This window comes from Castanea sativa, chromosome 5 (genome assembly GCF_040712315.1).
Source record: "Castanea sativa cultivar Marrone di Chiusa Pesio chromosome 5, ASM4071231v1".
Classification (NCBI taxonomy): Eukaryota; Viridiplantae; Streptophyta; class Magnoliopsida; order Fagales; family Fagaceae; genus Castanea; species Castanea sativa.
The window spans coordinates 41988197-42006767 of NC_134017.1; the positions used below are offsets into that span (position 1 = coordinate 41988197).

Below are 18571 nucleotides of genomic sequence, written 5' to 3' on the forward strand. Positions count from 1 at the left end.
GAAGAGGAGTAGATTAATCCTATTAACCTCTCAGACACTGAGAGTGAGCCCAACAAGACAACAACTAGGTTTCCCCCTTTGATAATTGCTTAAGTACATAAGGAAACCGAGGAAGAATCGATGGCTTTAAATCCGAGGAAAGGCTTGAGGGATCTAATGGCTTGTAGGACAAAAGGGTCATCTTCCAAAGAGGCCCCAAAAACCCAACTTCCGCCTACCTTACCACCAAACCCTCCCATATCCACAACCACAACCAAAACTGACCAGCTCCCTTTAGACGATTTAAAGAAGAAAAGAAAGGAGCAGGAATTGGAGGAGGGAGAACTGGTTCTTCCAAAGGGGGCCAAACAACAGAAAGTGGCCAAAGGCAAGCATATCACACCCATAGATAAGAGGGAGGAAATGACTATTCTCAAGGTGTGCCAATAACGCACTTGGGCTCCTCGGCTGGAGCTGGAGGGGGCTGCCATCCTATTGAATGCCTCCATAAGAGAATTTCAAAAAGGGCACTTAGCATACATCGCAGAAGCTTTGGAGCTGCCTCTCCTTCTCCCAAAGGACATGGACGCTCTAAAGCGTATGAAGCAGCCAGACCTCTTCTTGTCCCTGAAAAGGGACCTTGCTATGGTAAGCCTCACTCTCACACTAATTAAATAAACATTTTTTTTTTTTAAAGTTTTACTATTCTTGTACAAGCTATCCAAGAAGTCTTCATTGCTGAGGAATGGGTCAAGGACGCTAAGAAGGAGACCAACGCCGAGATCCAAGCCCACCCCCAAACTGTCAAGGCCTTAGGGACTTTACAAGAAAAGAAAATGGAATGGGATGACAAACTAATCGCTAAGGAGAGAAGCAGAAAAAGTGTTGAGTCTGGCATAGAGAGTGTTCAGCGGCAGGCTGAAGATCAACGTAAACAACTCCATCTTAAAGAGATAGATCTTGCCACTTAGTAGAAATTAGTTTCGGACCTCCAGGCTGAGCTAGAGAAAGCTAAAGCCACCGCTTGAACGGCTGAGGAAGTTGCGGAGGCCTTACGGCTAGCTTCATATAACCAAGGAGTTGAAGAAACTGAGATTCGATTAGCTGAGGAGCTAGCTGAGGTATGCAAGGATTATTACAAGGAGACTTAGGCAAAAACTCTCTATCTTGCAAGGGTCCTTGCTTCTTCGGAGTGGAGGTAGTCTGGGAGCATATACTACCATCTTGATATTCGTGAAGTCCCTACTGCCTCTACTCTTCCCTCTACCATTGTCCTAGGTTCTTCTGAGTAGTTCTCGGCTGTACAAAACCTCCCTCTTCCTTTCCCTGTGGCCCCCAAAGAATCTAGCTAGGTTGGTGACCAGAGCAAAAAAGATGGGGTGGAGAAAGACAAAGGCAAAGGCAAGGAAGTCAAGCCTCCCTCAAAGACCAAGGAAGCTGCTAAGGCCAAGGAGGCTGCCAAGACGAAAGAGGCAGACGCCAAACCTAAAGAGGTCGAGCCTACAGTGAAAGCCACTAACACCTCCCAATCAAGCAAGAGAGATGACCCTCCTCCTCCAGCCAAAGAAGATCCTGCCCCTACATCCAAGGCCTAGGCCCTAGGATTTTATTTCCTTAGCAATTAATTTACTTTTCTTTACAACTTTTTCATTATGTCCTCTCTCTTGTAACTATATAAGTAGATTTTTATAAGCACATTGACCTTTTCTGAGAATTAAATCAATGAAAAAACTTTAATTTTCTTATTCCTAACAGTTATGCTTGTGTACTTTTTTTGTGTAATTCTTGTTTTTCTCAGCACTTAATTAGGGAGACAATAAGACATTCCCCAAACTTATCTTACTATATATATATATATATATATATATATATATATATATATATATATATATATGTATGTATGTATGTATGTATGTATGTATGTATGTATGTATGTATGTATGTATGTATGTATGTATGTATGTATGTATGTATATATTTATCTATACATTACAGCAAAGTAAGCAATCACATCATTCTTCATAAACATGATGCTCTTTATTAGGCATCCAGATATCGAACAGATTAAAATGATATATATGTTGTGTTCACAAATGCTTTAAGTGATGCTCATGGACTTCCAATTGTCTAGATCACTTTTCTAGGAATCCCTAAACATATGTGGTCAGAGAGACAAACCAAAATCAATATGAACACCAACACTTAAAAAAATTACTTGAGGTTGTAAATTACCTAACATAGGCAATCTAGGTAACCAAGCATAACTAAAGGTCTATCCAATAACTTATATAAAAAATTGATAGATATCAATTTTTCCAAGGTATATGGTCTGAGAGTCCAGGCATAGCCAAGGTTCTGTTTGATTCATGGAGATAATGAAAGATATCAATTTTCCTAAGGTATGTGGTCCGAGGAGCCAGGCATAGCCAAGGTTCTTTTTAATTCTTTAGAGCGACAATGAAAGATATTAATTTCCCCAAGGTATGTGGTTTGAGGAGCTAGGCATAACCAAGGTTCTGTTTGAATCTTTAAAGAGACAACAAATATAATGCATAAAGTAGTAGATTATATTTAGAACTGAAAAATACTTCATTAATCGTAGTACCTTCGTAGGTTATTTACATTCCAAGGTCGGGGTACAACCCTTTCATCCAAATTTTCCAGATAATAAGCTCCTATTCCAGCTACTGAGGTGATGCGATATGGCCCTTCCTAGTTTGGCCCTAGTTTTCTCCAAGCTAGATTTTCATCGTACCCAAAACTTTCCTTAACACCAAGTCCCCTGATGCCAATGGTCTTAGCTTAACGTTCGAGTCATAACCTTGTTTAAGCTTGTGCTGGTAGTATGTTAGTTGAACCACAACATTTTGCCTTCGTTCTTCAACCAGGTCCAAACTCTTCTCTAATCTTTCGAACTAAAAGAACTCGACTTCAGCATTTGAAAACCTATCTCAAAAGGAATTACCGCCTAGGCTCCATAAGTCATTGAAAAAGGAGTTTCTCCTATGTACCTGCGGGGTGTAGTCCGATAAGTCCAAAGGACATGAGGTAAATCCTCTACCCACCTCCCCTTAGCATCATCCAACCTCTTCTTGAACCCATTAACAATTACCTTGTTAATAGCCTCAGCCTTTTTATTCCCTTGTGGATAAGCCGATGTGGAATATCTATTTGTAATACCAAGATCACAACAATATCTTCTAAAGGCCTTGCTATCAAACAGAACACTATTATCCGAGATAAGGGTATGAGGAATCCTAAACCGGGTGACAATATTCTTCCAAACAAATCTTCTTGCATCCAGATCTCTGATATTTGATAATGGCTTGACCTCAACCCATTTAGTAAAGTAATCTGTGCCAACCAGCAGAAATCTCTTATTCCCTATTGCCTTAGAGAAAGGTCCTACAATATCCAAGCCCCATTGAGCAAAAGGTCAAGAACTAGATAAAGGATTGAGAACTCCTCCTGGTTGATGAATGTTGAGAGCGAACCTCTGACACTTATCACACTTTTTTACATACTCTAGTTCTTCCTTCTGCATATTAGGCCACCATATCCTTAAGTGAGGGCTTTATGAGACAAGGATCTTCCTTCTGTATGACTTCCATAAATTCCCTCATGCAGTTCTTCTAGCGGCAACTCCGTTGCTTCTGGGTGCATGCACAGCAGATATAGTCTAGAAAAAGAACGCTTGTACAACTTTTGGTCCTCAGATAACCAAAACCGAGGAGCCTTCCTACGTACCTTTTCAGCCTCAGATTTTTCTTCAAGTAAGACATTCTCTTTAAGATACAACACCACAGGGTCCATCCAGTTGGGTCCCACTTTGATCTGATGAACTCGGACTACGTTTATGTTTATCTTAGTAGGCGTATACAAGTCTTCCACTAAAATGACCCGAGGTAAACTCTATGCCAAGGACGTTGCCAAGGTGGCTAGAGAGTCGGCATGTGTGTTCCTATTTCTGGAAATTTGCACCAAAGTGAAAGATTAAAAATTTGATTGCAATTTCTAACCTTACTTAAATATTCTTGCATTCTTGAGTCTTTGGCTTCTAGCTCCCCTTCCACCTAGCCAACAATCAACCTTGAGTCCGAGAACATCTCCACATTCTTCCTTCCCATTTTCTGAACCATATTCATCCCTATTAGCAGAGCTTCATACTCGGCTTCATTATTTGTGGCTGAAAAACTCATTCTTAAAGACTTTTCAATGACGATCTTATCTGAGGATATTATAATCAGCGCCATTCCAGATCCTCTTTGATTTGGTGCCCCATCTACGTACACCTTCCATGATGAAGATTCCTTCAGGGAGATCATCCCAACTGATTTTTCATCCATGTCTGACCTCTTCGTATGTTCTTCTAATGATGGCTCAACAAACTCGGCCACTAAATCAGCAAGGACCTAACCCTTTACATAGGTGCGTGGCATGTAAAGCCCCCAAGATTGTTCCCCACTTGGCAATCCTTCCCATATAATCAGTGCTCCGAAGTAGAGACCTAAACGAGAGTTGGGTTAGAACCACAACTGTGTGAGACTGGAAGTAATGAGAAAGCTTCCGCGTGGCAAGCTCCATTGCCAAAATGGCTTTCTCCAGCTGTAAGTAGCGAATCTCAGCTTCGTGTAATAATTTACTTACGTAATAGACCGGCCTCTGAACACCATTATCGACCCTTATCAGCACCAAGCTGACAGCATGGGAAACTACAGCTATATAAGCAAACAGTACCTCATCTACCTCTAGCTTAGACATAATAGGTGGCCGAGAAAAATACTTTTTGAGCTGTTGAAAAGCCAAAGCACATTCCTCAGTCCACTCAAATCTTTTCCACTTATTCAGTAGTTGGAATAAAGGCCAAAATCTATCCGCGGACCATGAAATAAACCGATTTAAAGCAACCATCATTCCTGTCAATCTCTAAACTTCCTTAACTTGATCAGGATTAAGTTCAATTCTACGATGTGTAACCATGAAGCCCAGAAATTTACTAAACCCCACACCAAAAGAGCATTTGGAAGTGTTTAGACACAACTTATACTTCCTTAGTGTCTCAAAGATGTTTTCAAGATTTCCAATATGCTCAAACATCATTTTACTCTTTACTACCATGTCATCCACATAAACTTCAATACTCTTCCCCAGCTGAGACTCAAACATCCTAGTCATCATCCTTCGATAAGTAGCCCCTGCATTTTTCAAACCGAAAGACATTACCTTATAATGATAATTTCCAGTAGGAGTAACAAAGGTTGTTTTCTCTTAATCATCCAAAACCAAAGGTATTTGGTGATAACCTTGAAAAGCATCTAGGAAACTCATTCGAGGATGCCCAACCATGGCATCCACCAACTGACAATATGAGACATAGGGAAAGGATCCTTAGGACATGCCTTATTCAAATCAGTTAAATCCATGCATACCTTCCATTTGCCATTTTTCTTCTTAACTACCACCGTATTGACCAACCAATCAGGATAAAATACCTCCTTGATAGCTCTTGCTTTCTTGAGCTTAATTATTCTTTGACAGCATCAGAATGCTCTTTAGACGATCGCCGAGGCAGTTACTTCCTTGGTACCATAGCAAGGTTGACATTCAAATGATAATAGATGAAGCTCGGATCGACCCTCGAGGCCTCATAAGCATTCCAAGCAAAGACATCAAGGTTTCCCTTAAGGAATTTCACCATTTCCTCCTTCTCTTAGGGAGGCAGCTTGGCGCCTATCTGAAAATATTTTTCTTAATCATCACATATAGCAACTCGCTCTAAGGCTTCACACCCTGCTTCCACCAATAGATCCCTTGATAACCTCGGCTCCTTTAATTGCTACAAATCATGATCATCTGATGCCGATGACCCAACTCTAGACTAATGTCTAACTACAGCCACCATACACTGCCATGCCGTAGATTGACTTTCAATCAGCTCTTCAACCCGATCCCTGGATGGATATTTCACCTTCAAATGCAAAGTGGAAGAGACAGCCCCCATGGCATGAAGCCAGGGTCTGGCCACAATGGCCGTGTATGGAGAATATGCATCCACCACTATGAAGTTGACCTCTACAACTTCTAACCCTATTTGTACCGGTAACTTGACTTGTCCCATTGGTATAACCATCTTCCCATCAAAACCTACCAGAGGTGAATCATAACTAGTCAAATCTTCTGGTTTTAACCCTATGCCTCTATACAAGTTGGGATACATAATTTTTTTCCCCACTACCTTGATCCACCATAACACGCCTCACATCATACCCCCTATCTTGAGTGTGACCACCAGAGCATCATCACGTGGCTGTATAGTTCCAAACTTATCCTTCTCCGAGAAACTCAATGCCAACTGCCGTGCAACCTTTGCTCTCTTCGGCCCACAATTAGAGTTCTCGGATAGTGGTCTAGCCACAGTCATTACCCAGGAGGGACACAAATCCGCCATTCCAAGGGTTACAAAGATGACATTAATGGTGCCCAATGGAGGCCTCGAAGAGATTTTCCCTTGAGTACCTGAACTTGTGTGACTGACTTTCCCATTGGGCCTATATTGGAACTGTTGCAACCTTCCCTCCTTAACCAATTACTCCAAATTATACCACAAATTTTTACAATTCTTTGTGGTATGTCCGTACTCCTGGTGGTATTGACAATGAAGGTTCTGATTACGTCTTGTGGGGTATCTGTTCATCTTGTTGGGCCATTTGAAGTATGGTTCATTCTTGATTTTCTCCAGAATCTGATGAACTAGCTCTCGGAATACTGTGTTTACGGCCTGTGACTCAATACCAGCCCCAATCTGCCTGGTGAAGTCTCGTCGAGGACAATTATCATTGTATTTATCTAACCTAAAGTCCCTCCTATCTTGAGAGACCACCTTCGCCTTTCCTTTACCTAACTGCTGGTCCTCCTCAACCCACTCATATTTATTAATTCGTTCCATAAGTTGGCGCACATTACTGACTGGTTTCCTAGTTAATGACTTCCTCAAACCATGCTCGGCGGGTAAGCCGACCTTGAAAGTTCTGATGACCACATCCTCAACGTTCCTATCTATCTCATTGAACATCTCCTAATCTATTTGTGTACATTTTTTAAGGTTTCACCCTCTCGCATGGCCATGGACAACAAAGAATCCAGAGGTCGAAGGACTTTACTACGTGTAATGAAATGAGATCTAAACGCCCGAATGAGTTCCTTAAAGGAATTAATGGACCCTGATCTCAGGCCATCAAACCATCTCATCGCAATTGGCCCCAAGCTGGAAATGAAAACCTTGCACATCAATGCTTCATTTTTGGAGTGTACAACCATTCTTTGGTTGAAATGGCTTACGTGTTCCACAGGGTTAGTTCAATCATTATACATGGTGAATGTTGGCTAAGTGAAATGTCGAGGAAGCTTTCCCCCTTCAATCTTACGTGTGGAGGGAGACTTAGAGATTTGATTTAGCGCCCTACCCATAGCATCAGTTCCTAAACCCCTAGTGGATGAATTCTTATTCCTGCGATTATGGTGGCCATTATCTTCATAAGAGTAAGACTCACTAGGGGGAGTTCTCGACCTTCGCCTATAGTTATCCCTCTCATTCTCATTCTCACCAGAAGAAAAGTTAGAGATGGACTAAATTTGCCTCCGTTGTTCGTGACGTAACTTTCTCTTCAAACAATTAATTTCCACCTGCATGGCCCTGACCCTCTCTTCATGGGAGATTATGCCTCCACCTCATGACTGGCTCCTGCTCGTATGGGTAGTATGTACACTTCCCTCCCAATCTCCACCTTGTTCAATAGTGTAAACATCATCTTGATGTTGAGACCCCCTAGACTCCACTTGGTGTGGACCTGAATTTGCCATAAACAGACTTTAGACTCACTAAAAATCCAAAATTTCCCACAGACGACACCAACTGTAAGGTGTCAATTTGAGCCCCAGCCCAACAAGGAGGAGGACGTAGGCCCAAAGAACTTAATACAATAAATTTATAGAGTGTGGGCTAGAAATCTTGATTCTAATGAGCTTCAACAATAATGGCAATGGCCTAAGATCACAAAAACAATATAGATGAACAAGTTTATAAGATGAATTTTATCCTCGGACTCAAGCCGAGAACCAAGTGTTTATATTTCTTCTTACTTTAAAGATTCTTTACAAATATCCCCCCCCCCCCCCTTTTTCATAGGACCTCTCCCTCTCTTGTAGTCCTTTCTCCCTTCCCCTGGATTCAAATTGCTCCCCTTGATACTTGTCCCATCTGCCTCTTTTGGAAGTCCCTAGGTAATAGCTGTAAGGTTGAAAATCACTGTTCAGGTATCACTTCCACATAAATGCGGCCAGAGATTTAGGTACAAAGCATTCAATGTGGTGGTAGCAGCTTTCTCTAAGACCTTTTCTTTACCCCTATTGGTCTCTGTGCCCCTTTTAAACATATCTTCATCCCCAAGACCTTCTAAAATATCATTCTAGTTAACATGACGTACCGCTTGATCCTCGCTACACTGAGCCGAGGAGGTAGTCTTCCTCAGATTATTTACATTCACCTTATCTGCCACATTTGCTTTTGGGGATGTAAGTTTGATATTGTTATTACCATTAACCCGTCCTTGGACAAGCAAACATCATCGGCTCAAGCCTATGGCCCAAAAACGTATCTTGAGCCTTTTGTCCCCACAATAATGTTATTCTATTATATATTATGGCTTAGATAATTTGGTGTTTGACTTATGACTATATTTTTTATTTGATGCTTCTTCTCATTTTATTTTTTATTTCTCTCCCAAAAAAGGTGATTTCTCTCTCTCTCTCTCTCTCTCTCTCTCTCTCTCTATATATATATATATATATATATATATATATATATATATATATTATTTTTTACAACTTTACTTTATAGTTTTTCGTCACAAGTCTTTTCTCTCCCTCTTTTAGCTTTTGTTTGATTTTTTTTTTTTGACATAATACTTAGTTGTTTTGGAAGTGAGATTTTGAATTTATATCAAAATACAATATTGGCTATGTATTTGAATGTATCTATCAACTATTAAAATTAAACCGCACAAGATGAATATGTATAGACATATTTTTATTTTTATTTTTCATTGTTTATTATTTAGTTATAACATCAAATTAAAGTAAATGAATATGTAAAGTTAAAACTATCTAAAATGAATTTGTAAAGCCAATATATTTATATATTTAATATTGCCAAAAAATTAAAAGTTAAAAAAATATATACTAAGAAGAATAATGATGTGGCCAATAATGTGACGGATGAGAAAGCTCAACAGAAGCATAGTAACAAAAATGCAATATGAAATTAAAGGAAATTAATTCTAAATAAGTAAAAGTGTATGTAGTCAATTTTTTTTTAATCATGTTCTCTTTATGATATAAAGATTATTTTCTTTCATTTCAATAGGTGAAGCATTCAATTTCAGACAAAAATTCTACTTTTTTCATGTATATTATTTTAAATATTAAATTTATAATATGGTATAGAGAACAAATTATATATATTATACCATAACTAAAATATAATTATTTATTCCCACGCATCGCGTGGTTCTGCAACTACTTACACATTATGCCTAGTTCATTGTCTATACAATCAAGTCATTTATGGTCACTTCTAAGGTCACTTCTACAACATTTAAAAGGGATCTTCACAAGCTTATATTCAGGTCTGTTTGGAATCTGTTTATTTTGTAGAAACTGAAAACTTTTTGTTGAAACTACTATAGATAAAAATAAAAGTTAGCTGAAATAATACAGTGTGACCTGTGAATAGTACCAAAAAGTGTAGTGAAACTCATGAATAGTAGCAAAAATAAGCTGAATCTTGTAGTGGCCCCTGAGGTCTAAAATATATTGTAGGCATGGTTTTAAATACCGGATTGGATCGGCCGGTTCAACTAGTTCAACCGGGAACCAGGTACCAATTCGGCCCAGTTATGTCTAAAAACCGAAAAATAGGAAAAAGGCAATTTTAATCGGGACCATTTGTTTGACCATGAAACCGGAAACCAAGCCAGTTTAACGGTTATTAGTAGATTATGTTGAAATTCAAAACTGCGCCGTTTTGTTTTTGTTTTTGTTTTTTTTTTCCTTCTTTAAAGCAAAATCACTGCCTTCAAAGTTCAAACACTGGATCTTCACATAGAGGATATGGAGAAAAAAAAGAAGAAGAATGAGATGAAGCAAAATCACTGCCTTCAAACACATAGAGGAGATGAAAAAAAAAAAAAAAAACGAGAGAAAAGAGACTGAAGAGAGCAGCCCGTGTGAGAAAAAATACAAAAGTTTTTTCTGAAGGTAGCACAGAGTAGTGAGCACCGAGCCACTGAAGACAAAAGTTTGGAACTTGGAAATGAGAAAGAAGAAGAAAGATTGGTCAGGTCACAAGTGAGATGAGAAATAAATTGTATAGGCATAGGCCACGTTAGTCGAAGGAAACTTCTTGGAAGTTCCCTTCTATACAATTACCCCACTTGTTTGTTTTTTATTTTAAACAAAAAGACCATTGATAATTGTTTTTTACTAAGAATCAAAATCTACTCAGTTTATTTGATATTCTTTTAATAAAAAAGTATTAAATTTATTATATATATATATATATATATAGAGAGAGAGAGAGAGATACTAAGTTTACAGAGCATTATAATTTATTATTTATACATTGAGATATTAGTGAGACCATGACATTAGTTTTGTGGTTGGTTTAAGGATAATTGTTTTGTAACGTTAGTTCTATGGTTTAAGGATGATTATTTTGTAATGTTAATGTTATTGTTTAGTATTCTTTGTTATGTTTTGGTCTTTTATTTTGTAAATATTAAATATAAAATGTTAAAAGCTTACATAAATTATTTAAAAAGATGTTATACGTTATTTTTTTGTAAATATATTTATTAATATTAGTTAATTAGTATATAAAAATTTATTTTATTTATTTATATAATTTAAAATTTATTAATTAAAATATTTATGACGTCACCAATTTGACCATTGGTTTGACCCCGGTCTGACCATAAAACCAGCAACCAGTCTATTTTCAGATTCTTTAACTATACCAGTTTTTAAAACCATGATAGGCATCATCAGGGCTAATTCTAACTCCTATAAAGACTCTGCTCTAGGTTCATTGTAAACACTTAAGCATAATAAAAATGTAACTAAAGGCTTCCTTAGTGGACGTAGGTCGAATCATATAACTCTCTCTTCCTTAACTATTTAATTTTACGGCAAACTTTAATGTGGGACAAGCTTTAAAAAGCAAGCCCACTCAATTCCATATCACAATCTACAAGAGAGATTTTTAACGATGTAGTTGATAGAATACCTATATTTTGGTTGCAGCTGAAGAGATGATTAGAGAAAAAACAGTAAAAGTTATTATTGGCATGCACACATGGCATGACGCAGCTCTAATAGTCGATCTTGGAGGCCAAGCTCATGTTCCGGTTATTTCATTTGCAGCACCGGCCATCACCCCACCACTTATGCCACTTCGCTGGCCTTCCTTGATAAAAATGGCTGAAAATGGTTCCGAACAAATAAAATGCATTGCAGATATTGTTCGTGCGTACAATTGGCGAAGGGTCATAGCGATTTATGAAGATGAAGCATATAGTGGTGATTCTGGGAAGTTATCATTCCTATTTGAGGCTCTACAAAATTTTGTTTAGAGATTAAGTACAGTTTGGTACTTCCACCATTTTCTTCTTTGTCTGCTCCAGAAGGGTTTGTTCATGAAGAGATGGTTAAGCTTCTGAAAACACAATCTCTGCTTTTTATTGTTCTTGATTCATCATTAGAAATGGTGATTCACTTGTTCAGACAAGCTAAGGAGATGGGGCTTGTAAGAGGAGAATCAGATTGGATAATTCCAGATAGCATTAGAAGTTTGTTGGACTCTGTTAACAACTTAGTTATTTCCTCTACGGAAGGCGCTTTAGGAATCAAAACCTACTATATTGAAGGAAGCTCAAAGTACCAAGATTTTCGTGCGCAATTCCGTAAATTTTTCAAAGCTAAATATCCAGAGGAAGATAATTCCGAACCTGGTTTTTTTGCTTTGCAAGCATACGATAGCAATAGAATTGTTATACAAGCAATAGAAAGAATGACGGGTAACACTAGTTGATAGTGGTGGTTTTACAAGTTGCTAATGCGTTAAGAAGGCTGACGGGAGTATGGAACCCGTCAGCCATAGTCACTAGGACATCTTTTGATGCTCGAAGCCACACCCCATACGTGACAGCGTTAGGTTGAAGTGTCAGCTGACAGAGTCACGGTTGAAGGTCCTAAGCTGACGACCTTTCCGAAGAGGTACTTAGGCTGACGACCGTATAGGAGACGTACGTAGGGTGACGACCTTAGTAGGTAAAAGCTGAAGGAATAACCCAACCTTCATCCTTAACCTGTTTTGTCATCTACATACGTGCATATAAGGAAAGTTCTTGCGCTACACGCTCGGCCTCAGTCAAAAAGACTCCTATAACGAAAAGGGCTCTAGATGATACGCAAAACCCACAAATTACTCTCCTAGAAGGAAAGCACTTCCTCACCAAGGCGCTTATTTCGGATCCATGCCATTATATATACCCTAAAACCCTCATAAGCCAAGGTACGCACAGTTATCTCAACTCTGGCACTCTAGGGTTGTTAAAAAGACTCTAACTTGACCTTCGGAGGGTTTTTGGCCGGCACCACACCGGTGCTCTCGGTCAGGTCTTCAATTTTCTCTTTGCAGGTGTTACTTCGGTCTGGAGAGTGCTTGCAGCTTACTGGTGATTTCCTTGGCATCATCAGTTGGCGCCGTCTGTGGGAACTAGATTATTTAGCCTTTGCTCTATTCCTAAGACAAAAAGTTGCATGGTACTCACTCGATCGATGGCAACAATCAACAATTAAGGCAACGAACCGCATGCCACGACTCTAGAAAGGCAAGTCCAAACGCTTGCAGCGGCGATTGAGCGCTTCACCAAGCAGAATCATGATTTAGAAAAGCAACTGCGACAAAGGAATGCACACCAAAGTGCACCTGAAGAAGATCAGGAAGGTGCTAGTCCGAAAGGAAGGAACGCGGAAGGACCTGAGGGTAGTAATGCTCCGACGAGACCGGAACAGCAAGAAACCAACCTGCCATCCGTCTCCGAGACCTTGCCGACTCACATCGCAACTGAGATGCAGGAGATGAGGGAACGTATGGACGTGATGATGAACGCCCTTAGAGGACGAATCTCCAACGACCTGGACGACCTAGTCCATAGAACGGATTCACCTTTCACAGCACTCGTGAACTCATGCCCCCTTCCTCCAAAGTTTCGCATGCCTCACGTCGAGAATTACGACAGATCCAAGGACCCATTGGACCACTTGGAATCTTTCAAGACCCTAATGCATCTTCAGGGCGTACCTGATGAAATCATGTGTAGGGCTTTCCTCACCACGTTGAAGGGCCTGCAAGGGATTGGTACAGTAGGCTGACGCCTAACTCCATCGGCACTTTTAAGGAATTAGGTGCACAGTTTGTATCACACTTTATCCGGAGTCACCGGCATAAGAAGTCTACAGCATGTTTGTTGAACATCAGGCAATGAGAAGACAAGACCTTAAGGTCATACATAGCCCGCTTCAACAAGGAAGCCCTCTCGATAGACGAGGCAGATGACAAGATGCTTGTGGCAGCATTCACCAATGGGCTATAAAAGAGTAAGTTCCTATTTTCTCTGTACAAGAATGACCCAAAGACTATGTCCGACGTGTTTTACAGGGCAACGAAGTATATAAACGCAGAAGACACATTACTGGCCCAAGAGGACAAACCCAGAAAGAGGGAAAGGCAGGAAGATACACAACCGGACAGGGGACGAAAAGTGGCCAAAACCAGAGAACGACGGGACGATCGACGACCCAAACCACCTACAGGAAGATTTACGAACTTCACTCCCCTAAATGCGCCTATCGATCAGGTACTAATGCAGATTAAAGATGAAGAAACTTTGGCCTTTCCTGGCAAACTGAAGGGAGACCCAACAGGAGACCAAGGGAAAAATACTGCCATTTTCATCAAGATCATGGCCATGACACCGCTGATTGCTACGACTTGAAACAGCAAATAGAAGCTCTTATTAGACGAGGAAGGCTGCAGAGGTTCGTCAACAAGGAGAGGGCGGACCCACCACAAAATCAAGTCCCCGACGAGACAATGATCGCCCCAGGCAACCTATAGGAGATATAAGGATGATTGTAGGGGGCACCATGACTGTCGGGTCATCTAAGAAAGCCCGGAAGACATACCTCAAAACGGTTCAGAACGTCCAGATGACAAGTTCCGCACCCAAAAGATCGCGGATTGACAATCCCCCCATTGAATTTTGAGAAGGAGACGCTCGATGCCTTCATCATCCCCATGATGATGCTCTGGTTGTCACCATACAGGTAGGAGACTACAACATACACCGAGTTCTCGTAGACAACGGTAGTTTAGCAGACATCCTCTACTATCCTGCTTTCCAACAAATGGGAATTGGAAGGGAGCGACTAGTTCCAACTAACGCCCCGCTCGTTGGCTTTGGAGGAGCGAGGGTACTTCCACTTGGCATTGTCACTTTGGCGGTAACCATTGGAGACTACCCACAGTGGATCACCCGGAATGTAACATTCCTTGTAGTCAATTGCTCGTTGGCCTACAATGACATCATAGGACGTCCAACCCTCAACTCATGGAAAGCCGTAACATCGACATATCATTTGATGATAAAATTCCCTATTGATTATGGAATTGGAGAATTAAGAGGAAATCAAGTATCCGCACACAAATGTTACGTAGCCATAATGGAGATGGACAATCACATTCAGGCCATGAACATAGAGGAACGTCGAGTGGCGACAGAACCCGTCAAGAGGCTCGAAGATGTACTTCTTGACGAAGCCCACCTAGAGCGAACGACCAAAATCGGCACCTTGGCCGACCCGGCGGTACGTCAAGAGCTCACGACCTTCTTGAAAAAAAATAGGGATGTGTTTGCATGGAGCCACGAAGACATGCCAGGAATCGACCCATCAATCATGGTACACAGGTTGAACGTGTCGCCATCTTTCCCGCCCATCCGACAAAAGAAAAGAACCTTTGCCCAAGAAAGAGATCAAGCAGTAGCAGAAGAAGTCCGCAAACTACAAGAGGCGGGATTTATCAGGGAGGTGTACTACCCTGACTGGTTGGCAAACGTCGTGATTGTCAAAAAGAACAACGGGAAATAGAGGATGTGTGTCGACTTCACGGACTTAAACAAAGCATGCCCTAAGGATATCTACCCCTTCCCGCGGGTCGACACCCTGGTGGACTCTACAGCCAAACATCAGCTGCTGAGCTTCATGGATGCATTTTCTGGGTATAACCAAATCCGAATGGATGAAGCTGATCAAGAGAAGACTTCGTTCATAACAAGCCAAGGCCTTTTTTGCTACAAGGTCATGCCCTTTGGTTGGAAAAACGCTGGCGCGACCTATTAGAGGCTCATGAACAAGATGTTTGCACGACAGATTGGAAGAAACGTCCAGGTATATGTCGACGACATGCTGGTCAAAAGTCAAAGGGAAGAAAATCATATGGAGGATCTCAAGGAAACCTTTGATACTCTTCGCTCCTATAACATAAAGCTCAATCCAAGCAAGTGTGCCTTCGGAGTGATGGTAGGAAAGTTCTTAGTGTACATGGTATCCCAAAGAGGCATCGAGGCCAACCCGGACAAGATTCAGGCCATTATAGGGATGGCACCTCCTAAAACTATGAAGGAAGTACAAAGCCTCAATGGCAGGGTCGCCGTGCTTAGTAGATTCGTGTCGAAGGCGGTAGAGAGATGTCTACCTTTTTTCCGCACATTGAAAAAATCCTTTGAATGGACGGCCGAATGTCAACAAGCGTTCGAAGATTTAAAGGTCTATCTCTCTTCGCCGCTGTTACTAAGTCCCTCGCAACCAGGAGAAGAACTGTTCCTTTATCTGGCCGTTTCCCCGGCAGCTGTCAGTGCGGCCTTAGTTAGAGAAGCCGACAAGGTTCAACGGCCCGTGTACTACATGAGCAAGGCATTGCATGGTGCAGAAGAGAGATATCCCCCTATGGAAAAACTTGCCTTCGCTTTGGTCACGGCGGCCCGTATACTCAAGCCATACTTCCAAGCCCATACTATAGACGTCCTAACTAACAAACTTTTACGACGAGCAATGGGCAGCCCTGCAGCCGTCAGATGAATGGCATTATGGTCAATAGAATTGAGCAAATTTGATATACAATATCGCCCCCGTATCGCCATCAAGGGACAAGCGGTTGTCGACTTCATTGTGGAGTTCACCAGCGCGGAAAGTGAAGAGGCAAAAAATCCCTAATGGAGCATCTTTACAGACGGGTCGTCCAACAAGAAGGCCGGAGGAGTGGGGGTTGTACTTAAATCTCTGGAAGGCGACGAGATCGAATGTATGATTCCTCTCGATTTTCCTGCAACTAATAATGAAGCTGAGTACGAAGCCCTGATAGCAGATTTAGACTTTACCCAAGTTGTAGAGGCTGCGAAGGTAGTTGTTCACTGCGACTCCCAAGTCGTTACAAGCCAAGTAAACGGCGAGTACGAGTACAAGGGCGAAAAAATGAAGAAGTACTGGGAGCAAGCGAAGAAGTGGATAGATGGGCTGCAGGCCAAAATAGTCCAAATTCCAAGAGCAGAAAACGAACATACCGACCGTCTTTCCAAAGACGCATCTACAGAGTCTATGATCACCATTGACAAGGTACTTTCTTTTACTCAGCCCTCACCATTAATAGACATTGTCAACATACAGGAAATTGGTTCCGAAAACAATTGGACCACCCCCTTGATCTCCTACTTAAAAGATGGCACGCTGCCTGATGGGAAGGAGGCCGCAAGGAAGCTGAAGGTGCAGTCAGCACGATTCATCTTGATAAAGGACGTCCTCTACAAGAGGGGCTTTTCTCGACCTTACTTAAGATGTGTAGGCCCCGAAGAGGCAAAATATGTTATGAGAGAAGTACACGAGGGGATATGCGGCAACCACTCTGGATCACAGTCATTGGTACATAAGTTGATTCGGGCCAGATACTATAGGCCGACAATGCAAAATGACGCCTAGGTTTATGTGAGAGCTTACGACAAATGTTAGAGGTTCAGCAATATCATTCGGCAGCCGGAGGAAGAATTGACCCCCATAACCGCCCCATGGCCGTTCGTCCAGTGGGGGTTGGATATCATGGGACCATTCCCAATGGCAGTAAGGCAGCTGAAGTTTCTCATCGTCGGCATCGATTACTTCACCAAATGGGTCGAAGCTGAAGCCTTAGCCACGATCACTGAAAAGAATGTAAGGAGTTTTGTATGGAAAAACATTGTTTGCAGGTACGGAATTCCAAGAGTCTTAATTTCGGACAATGGTAAACAATTTGGCAACGACTCCTTCCAATCCTTCTGCTCAGAATTAGGAATCAAGAACCATTATTCCTCCCCAGCCCATCCTCAAGCAAACAGACAAGTTGAAGTCACCAACCGATCCTTGCTTCGAATCATCAAAACTCGGCTCAATGGGGCAAAGGGCATATGGCTTGAAATGCTACCCAGCGTACTATGGGCATACAGAACGACAATAAGGACTCTCACAGGAGAAACTCCGTTCCAGCTGACATACGGGAGTGAAGCAGTCATTCCAGCCAAGATAAGACTCACGAGTTATAGGGTAGATAATCACGACGAGGGAAGAAATGATCAAGAGCTACGTCTACAACTGGATCTAGTTGACGAAGTATGGGCGGTGGCTAAGTAGAGACTCGCACGATACCAGGACCTAATGGCCAAGCACTACAACTCCCGAGTTGTCAAGCACCGAGACTTCAAAGTCGGAGACCTTGTTTTAAGGAAAGTAATGGGCGCAGTCAGAGATCCCGCACAAGGAAAGCTTGGCCCAAACTGGGAAAGACCCTACAAGATTATATCATGGCTAAGAAATGGCACCTATCACTTAGAAACACTTGACGGGCAGAAGTTACGACACCCATGGAACGCCAAGCATCTTAGAAAGTACTACCAGTAAAAGATAGCAAGCAGAACACTACTCCTCATTACCAATTTATGTTCTTTAATTATTTGTCCTAGTTTATTCCTGTCTACAGTATATTTTAAGCCCAAGGGGCTGAAAGTTTATCTTTTCTTTTCGAACAAAGTTTTACTCATGCATTCGTCATAATAAGAGGAGGTTTATTCAGAAACGACTAGTAAGTTTATTATGTTTTGAAGGAAACAGCAAGTCCTCTACGCTTAAGTCCACAAAGTGGACGACCTTATGGCTAAGTTCACAAAGTGGACGACCTCACAACTAAGTCCACAAAGTGGACAACCTCACAATTAAGTCCACAAATTGGACAACCTTATGACTAAGTCCACAAAGTGGACGACCTCACAACTAAGTCCACAAAGTGGACGACCTTATGGCTAAGTCCACAAAGTGGACGACCTCACAACTAAGTCCACAAAGTGGACAACCTCACAATTACGTCCACAAATTGGACAACCTTATGACTAAG

The 18571-nt window shown here is 41.4% G+C and overlaps 3 protein-coding genes across 3 annotated transcripts; 2 read left to right on the top strand and 1 right to left on the bottom strand.

Moving 5' to 3' along the window:
• Window positions 1-6565: 6565 nt before the first annotated feature.
• On the bottom strand, window positions 6566-7051 carry LOC142635211 (uncharacterized). Its single transcript, XM_075809410.1, has one exon. The coding sequence runs from the start codon at window positions 7049-7051 to the stop codon at window positions 6566-6568; it is 486 nt and encodes a 161-aa protein (XP_075665525.1).
• A 141-nt stretch (window positions 7052-7192) lies between these two features.
• Window positions 7193-12124, top strand: LOC142635212 (glutamate receptor 2.2-like). Its single transcript, XM_075809411.1, has 3 exons — window positions 7193-7286; window positions 11338-11613; window positions 11667-12124. The coding sequence occupies exons 1-3, from the start codon at window positions 7193-7195 to the stop codon at window positions 12122-12124; spliced, it is 828 nt and encodes a 275-aa protein (XP_075665526.1).
• Window positions 12125-16461: 4337 nt separating this feature from the next.
• Window positions 16462-17130, top strand: LOC142635213 (uncharacterized). Its single transcript, XM_075809412.1, has one exon. It carries the CDS (start codon window positions 16462-16464, stop codon window positions 17128-17130), a length of 669 nt encoding a protein of 222 aa, XP_075665527.1.
• The last annotated feature ends 1441 nt before the right edge of the window (window positions 17131-18571 follow it).

Bases quoted from the DNA above. Each gene is read 5' to 3' on its own strand.
- LOC142635211 (XM_075809410.1), bottom strand. From the start codon at position 7,051: ATGTTCAATGAGATAGATAGGAACGTTGAGGATGTGGTCATCAGAACT.
- LOC142635212 (XM_075809411.1), top strand. From the start codon at position 7,193: ATGGACCCTGATCTCAGGCCATCAAACCATCTCATCGCAATTGGCCCC. The intron at 7,287-11,337 runs GTACAACCATTC...TTTTGGTTGCAG, and splicing joins CAATGCTTCATTTTTGGAGT to CTGAAGAGATGATTAGAGAA. The intron at 11,614-11,666 runs GTGATTCTGGGA...AATTTTGTTTAG, and splicing joins TGAAGATGAAGCATATAGTG to AGATTAAGTACAGTTTGGTA.
- LOC142635213 (XM_075809412.1), top strand. From the start codon at position 16,462: ATGATTCCTCTCGATTTTCCTGCAACTAATAATGAAGCTGAGTACGAA.